The 7,032-nt window shown below is 37.2% G+C and overlaps 1 protein-coding gene across 1 annotated transcript; it reads right to left on the bottom strand.

The window, feature by feature from the left end:
• LOC109235792 (mini-chromosome maintenance complex-binding protein) lies at positions 796 to 6,772 on the bottom strand. Its single transcript, XM_019402046.1, has 13 exons — positions 6,385 to 6,772; positions 6,167 to 6,280; positions 5,488 to 5,619; positions 5,330 to 5,374; positions 5,003 to 5,122; positions 4,440 to 4,598; positions 3,662 to 3,736; positions 2,842 to 2,955; positions 2,545 to 2,747; positions 2,308 to 2,443; positions 1,807 to 2,034; positions 1,436 to 1,503; positions 796 to 1,356 (listed from the first exon to the last, which is right to left on the bottom strand). The coding sequence occupies exons 1-13, from the start codon at positions 6,664 to 6,666 to the stop codon at positions 1,233 to 1,235; spliced, it is 1,800 nt and encodes a 599-aa protein (XP_019257591.1). The 5' UTR covers positions 6,667 to 6,772; the 3' UTR covers positions 796 to 1,232.

Genomic DNA, 7,032 nt, shown 5'->3' with positions numbered 1-7,032 from the left:
CAAATAATAGTTTTTAAAAACCCAAATTCGAATTCAAAACTTCAGAGCTTTTTAATGGCTGTCAATGGTAGAATTGCTGCTCTCTTTTCCTTAGCTTTACATTACTGAAATTAGGGATTGAGAGATAGAGAGAGACGTAGAGACAATCCCAATTCTTTGGGACAACACCCAATTCAAACAAATAATATTTTTTGAAAAATTAAATTCGAATTCAAAGCTTAGCTTTTTAATGGTTGTCAACTATAGAATTGCTTCTCTCTTGTGCAAGATACGCGGAGGGGGGGAGTGGAGAGAGGAGTGGGATACGGAGAGAGAAAAGTGGGGGGGAGAGGGATTTGTACCTTATAGTGATTGTAGGAATTGATTAATTATCCTTAAATCCTAAAACTGTACATAATTGATAATTTTGTATATAGGAGGTAATTAAAGTAAACTTAAGTAGGTAGGATAATAAAATTTCCAATAGTGTATAGGTATGTAAAAATCTCAAATAAAAACCCATAATCCTTTGACACATGGGTCTGAGTTTGAATTGCTGTTAGAGAGCAATTTGGTCATTTAGTTTCTAACAGGTATTTTAGTAAAATGACACCACATTATAAGTGTTTACACATATAAAATAGTATAAACAAATATTAAAGCCATAACTGAAAAGTTAGTTTGAGATAAAATACAATAATACATGATCAAAATTTAGATATTTTAGTAATTTAAATAATTAGAATATTTGAAAAATATATAAAAATAAAATGGTAAAAACGTTTTGAAACAACCCAGAATAGAAAATGTCACGCATACCTGAAACAGGTTGTAATTAGTCATTTACAGAAAAAATAATGTTCCTGTTAAAGAAAACTTGTAAGGTTTCAGTTTGGAACACCGTCATACAAAATGACAGAAACTAGTAATCTATAAGACCACTCCAAATATCAGTTCCTTCTCGGTGCGTTAACTGGTCAAGTTAAGAAATTGCGCTAAGTCCAGCTTCAGCGCAGCTCAAACAAGGTCCAAGACACTACCCTCTTTGGATTTGATTGGTTGTCACAAAGAAAATTTCTATTGATACGAGTACATAACATAACCTTAATCAGAGAACTGTTAAGCAGAACGACAGTCCATTCTACCAGCACAGCTTAAGATTTGGCACATCATCATTTTATACAGAGAGTGAAGAAAGTGATCACTGTTTCACTTAACATGTTTATGACCATATTTCCCGCTCCAGTAATGTTTTATGAGCTACCCTGCAATCTCTCCTTTCGAAGGCGCTCTAGTTCTTTGGCCATTTGCCAATGTTCAAGGGTTAAAGAGGTTTCACCAAAACTTAGTGATATAAGACGTCCCATTGTCAGCAACCTGCAGCACAACATCAGCTTTAACACAACCAATGGCGTGACATGAAAACCAAACAAATACAACTACCACTCCAACTGACCTGCTGAAATCTTGGCTACTTAAGCTTCTATCTGCCTGCCTGGCAGCTACTAAGTCATCTTCTACCACCTGTAATGTGGCAATCAATATTAGTCAGAACTACTTTAAAGGTTTACAATCACAAACAATAAGCATTGAGTTTTAAGGGGATTTCTACCAAGGAGAGGGGTTATCGATCATCAATTATCAAAATCAGGGTCACATAAAAAAGAGTTTAAATGGAAAACAAATGTTTATACCAAATGTAAAGTGTCCATTTTATTGTAACCCTACGTTTGGGAGTTTGAGGTTGCATGGAGTACTAAGTGTTTCTACTCTTCTTCTGATTTTGCCTTAAACCATGAGAGGCAGATGTCTAGCATAAACTCTTACCTTCTGCATTTCTTGCTCAATAGAGTGTGACAATGATCTCATAGTAGCCAGGTACCATCTCCAAGATCGCAGCACGTCCGACTCAACATCTTGAGCAGCATCTACTGACAATGGACGGAATGGTAAAACCAAATCTGCTGGGAGTATATTGGATTTCCCCTCAGAAAGAACTAGCAACTGAGTGTCCGCAGGCATGTCCATCTTATAATAAGTGAAGTCATATTCAACCTAGAAAAAGAAGGAAAGAACAAGTGGATATAAGATAACTTCAGTTTATACTTATGAAAGCAAATACGCCTAAACAGCCCAACCTGCATGAATACTATTAACCTGGTATTATTATCATACCCAATTATTATCTATTACTTTGGCATATACTTTTAACCTGGTATTATTATCATACCCAATTATTATCTATTACTTTTTCATATATTACTGTCTTCCAGTACACGGACACAAGAGAAAACATATTTGCAAAGATGAGCATCATTCCATAATTACCTTTTGCAATTCCAACAAGCTTTTCAGGACCCTTGCATTATCAATCCCGGTAGAGTTAAGAGTCCCTGCTTGTAATTGTGTCTCATCAATGGTTAAATGAGAGCCTTCAGCAAGTTGCAGTATCCCTGATGTCAGTCTGAAGCATCCACCACGAAGTTACACAAATGGCCAATATTGACAAGTCAACTGAGCATAAATATCACTAAATCTGGTTTATCATATTGAACTACCAAATACCTGTTAGTTTGATAATCTTTTCTTGGGGCAAGAGAAACTTTGTTAAGGTAATCCACTGTTAAAGGTACATAATGTGTAAATGGTAGAAGGTTCTTGAGTGCAAGATTAAGACGATGACCAAAAATAGACAGAGTTTCCTTGGTAAAACATGTTAGGTTCAAGGAAAGCTTTCCAACGGCAATTGAATCCACTCTAGCATGCACCTGAAAGGAAGAAGGTACTTGATATCAGTATCTCACAAATAGAAAGTCTCTAATCTATCCAGCTACAGGTAAGACGAGTGAGTCATTTTCATGCCTTAGACAACAGATGCAATAACATGAAATTAGCTGCAACACCATCATTTCCTAGGACAGTCGTGAGGTGCCCTACTAGAGCTTCCCTTATTCCTTTCACCAGTTGTGATTTAAGCTGCAACAATAATAATAGATGAGCAAGAAGGATCATTAGTCATACCAAGCAAAACAAAAACAGTGATTAGCCTAGAATGCAAGAAAATTTTATGCTCACGAAGTAGCCCCACTGGCATTATTTCGCAGATACTGTCAGAAAAACATCCCCTCCTATCCCACCCTAAGTTGCTCGGACTCGGGTGCGGGTATCCGATGCGGGGACGGATCCGAGTATCGTATTCGGCAAAATCTAAATTTTAATATTCGGGGGTGCGGATCCGGATATGGATACGGGTGCAGGGATCCGGCAAATAAAAAATAGAGCTATAAAAATATTGTAAATTTTGAGAGATGTTCTGTGAAAATACTTACATGAATATAGTAGAATTCAATATTTCATTCTCCAAGATAGACATTATTCTTTCATCCTCCTAAATCAGTTTTATTTTTTATTTTGAGAAACCAAAATCTCAATTTTTCTCTCAAATATGTCGATGACTCCGGTCAAAGTGTCCAAAGTTAGTTGACGGAATCCGGGACGTATCCCGTCCCTGTCCCCGTCCCCGTCCCCGTCCCCGTCCCCATCTCATATCGGGACGGGGCGGCACCAAAATCGAAGAGTCCGCACAACTTAGATCCCACCCCCCTCCAAAAACATAGAAAACCGAAATAAAAAAGATCAGAATAAATAGGTAAAGATAAATAAGAGTTTGCAATTCAACTACCTCGAATGTGACAGGACCTGAAATAAAGTCTTGAGCGGTAAGCTTCCTGTGAACAAGGCAATGGAGTCGAGGTACCTGAAACAAAGAAGCCCCGATAAGTGCATGCTCAAGAGACTTGAATGCTTCTAAATATATTTATACTGCTGGCCTCTCAACAGAATCATTCTGCATAGTTGGTTTAGCTTCTACCAGATATCAATGTAGTCTTAAGCAACTATATGCCATCAAATGATTTTAACAGATGTAGATACCAGGAGCAAATGCAGAGGCTTCTATCAAACAGAAATATATTGTACCCTGATCTGTCATTGGATGTTCTATTGAATGGAAAAAGTCCTACAACTGTGATGTTCCCTTTTACTTTGCCCCAAAATACAGAATGTCACACTACCATTGTAGAAATAACGATTTTAGTATTAGTTACCATCTCTTGATTGGCTGAGAGAAAGGAAAAGCATTAAGGTGGTTTGCTGAACAGAGAAGATATTCGAACCAAAAGACCGTAGCAGGATGTTGTCCAAGGGACACAGTCATACGAAAGTAATTATTGGATCGCAATGCTCAAAACCAAAGATTGCCTTTGACAACTAAGTAATTCAGAGAAGTAAAACATGTTGAAGGGAAGGTCATGTTTGTAGAAGTATTCTAAGTATCAAACACCGTAGTGACTGATAATAATAATTAGTCACAATTCTGCCTGAATCACTTCAACACCCTAAAACTCACTCCATATGACCAAAGCAGGCCTCATCACATAAAGGCATTTGAAGAAGAATACCTTGCTAGGAGGCCTCTGGACCAATGTATCATCACAGAAGCTGCTCTCCAAATCCATGTTGTCATTTTTGTCTACTGGAAACTCCGGATCAAATGTGAAGACGCCAATAAACTCAAAAACATCATTTAGCTTCAAATCAGAATCAGGAGAGTCGTATATCTGTAAGGATTAAAAATGTAAATAGTTGGAATCCATAAAAGATTATTCAACAGGCTTTGAAGGAATTCCAGGATGACCTTACGAAAATTCAGAAATCCGACATTCTGACAGATTAAAAGATCCTGAATGGAATGATTTTGGATATCGGTTTATTAGTAAAAAACCTTCTCCAACTTTTGAATTGTCAAAACAAGAACTTTACGTGAGAGTTGAAGCCCCAAAAGGAAAACTGGGAATTTTTCTCATAGGAGATCAGAGCGTTTTTCCTTGGAGATGGAAAATTCGCCCACCGGGTTTTATCAGTTTGCAAATTCTTCCTAAGTTAGTTAAAAGAATGAAATTGGATGATATTAGGATAAGGTGCATACGCAAAGTTCAGCTTAAATGAGCAACTCAATATTTACCTTCACAAGACATGGAAAAGAAGTTGTGTCAAAATTAGGAAGCACACTCGTAGCAGAACCAACGCCTTCAGTTGGAGTGCTTCCTGAATTTGATGAACCTGAATCAATTCCATCCTCTCGCTGTTTTATTAACAAAAAAAGGAAGCTTAATTAGATATTGATGGACAAAGAGTTGATAAGAAGACAGATAATGCAAACATTTTATTATTAGCAACCAACATAAGCACAAGTTTACATCCACAATTTTCAAGTCAAGGACAGCTAGTAATTGGAGGTTGAACAAAGTAAGAAAGACATAGAAGTAATAACAAACTCAGTGTGGCATACCATCTTTTTGTTGGATGTGGAATCATGAACCTCCTCATCTGTGACCTATCAATAAACACATCATTAAAATGCCTTGTGATAATATGCTTATTTGTCATCTAGTTAATTTATAGCAAAATAAAATTCCGGAATATCCAGACAAAGAGATGGATATATACTTGCATATTGAAGTCATTCATTGCTAGATCATTGTCCCTCTGGCGCTTCTCCCTCTGTGGTGATGAAGAAATTGCACGTGGATTTAACAAGGCTCCAGAAGAAGGTTCAATCCATGAATTCTGCCCTGGAACCTAAATCAAGACAAGAATACATAAGCAACTTTGTAAACATAAGCAAATATGAGTTTCAGTTTGTCTATTCCACCAATGTAAAAAAGGATTACTACAAGAGTAAGTCTACTTGAAAGGACAAGAACGAAAATTCTCTTAGAAAACAACTGAAGAAAAATAATCACTCCAAGCTAAGATTATAACTCCTACTAGAAATCAAATTTAGAAAATTTATCCAACCTATGAAATATTTATATGACACTATTTATTTATCAGTCCGTGCCAAAAGAATGACATATTACTGTATTTGGAAACAATTCAAAGTTAAGCTTTTAGCAACACAAATGTTATGGTATGTTGAAGATCACAAGTTCCAAAAAATTTGTTTACTTTCTTAAAATTTATGCCTAGTCAAACGAGGGAATAGAAGATAATCATTCTATAAATACTCCCTAAAGATAGGTCACCAAAAAATTTAAAGCCTAACATGAAATTTGTTTATGAAACAGGAAGTCTATTTACTAGTGAAAAGTAATGGCAGTAGTCTACTGGAGAAACAAGGACTTACAGGAACACAGTAAAGTAAACGCCGCTCCCACACACGCATGTCAGGTGAAGAACCCGTAGCCATATGGAATTGAGAAAAGTCAGCAAACTTATTTGTTCTCCAAGTTTCTCCCTCCTTAAATCAAAATATAACAACAGGCAAATGTTATTAAAAGAATTGATCAAAGAAGACAATATGTACTTTGTAAGTAAGAAAAATCAAGGTACAAATCATGATACCTTGTATGCGCCAACATAGAATTCATTACCCAACATGTCTTGTATCATTCCCCGAAATCGAACTAGAGTGTTCGGCTGCACCCATGTCATTGTTGAAGGATTCAGAAATGGAACCTTAGAAAGGCCGCCATCGTCAAAGAGGAACTGACTGAAAAGATCAGTGGCGCCCCAGTCCTTGCCGTCGAACGTGGCTGGATCAGAGCCTGAAGCTACGGCCTTTTCAAATGTCAATCGGACGGCTCCCAGTGGATTTGCGAGGCAATCGAACGGTAGGCCCACCATTCTTGATTGTATTGTTTTGATAAATTGGCAAAATAATGATGAGAGAAAAGCAGAGAGGCTAGGGTTGAAGCGGAATGGCAGTTGCTGGCTTTCCCTCTCCGTGTTCTAAGTAGGTGCACATTTTCCCGCCAAGTTATGGAGGCTGCTCCATTTCCCGCCAAGTTTCAGGGCCCAGTTTTGGACTGGGCTCCAATCGGACGATTCTGCACTCCGGCCCAACCTAAAAGAACATACTTCATAATCTCAAAATAGAGAAAATTACCTAAAATTAGTTTCGACGGATCACTTTGTTTACTTCTATAATATTTATAAAAGATATAAAAGATAAGAGTGGTTTTGTACCACAAATCCAAAATGGCAAGATGT

Source organism: Nicotiana attenuata, chromosome 12, assembly GCF_001879085.1.
Source record: "Nicotiana attenuata strain UT chromosome 12, NIATTr2, whole genome shotgun sequence".
NCBI classification, from domain to species: domain Eukaryota; kingdom Viridiplantae; phylum Streptophyta; class Magnoliopsida; order Solanales; family Solanaceae; genus Nicotiana; species Nicotiana attenuata.
Note: the sequence above shows the minus strand (reverse complement) of the source record. Positions and strands in the feature narration are given on the sequence as shown.

Bases quoted from the DNA above. Each gene is read 5' to 3' on its own strand.
- LOC109235792 (XM_019402046.1), bottom strand. From the start codon at position 6,666: ATGGTGGGCCTACCGTTCGATTGCCTCGCAAATCCACTGGGAGCCGTC. The intron at 4,599-5,002 runs GTAAATATTGAG...TAATCCTTACAG, and splicing joins CTTTTCCATGTCTTGTGAAG to ATATACGACTCTCCTGATTC. The intron at 2,748-2,841 runs GCATGAAAATGA...TCTTCCTTTCAG, and splicing joins TATTGCATCTGTTGTCTAAG to GTGCATGCTAGAGTGGATTC.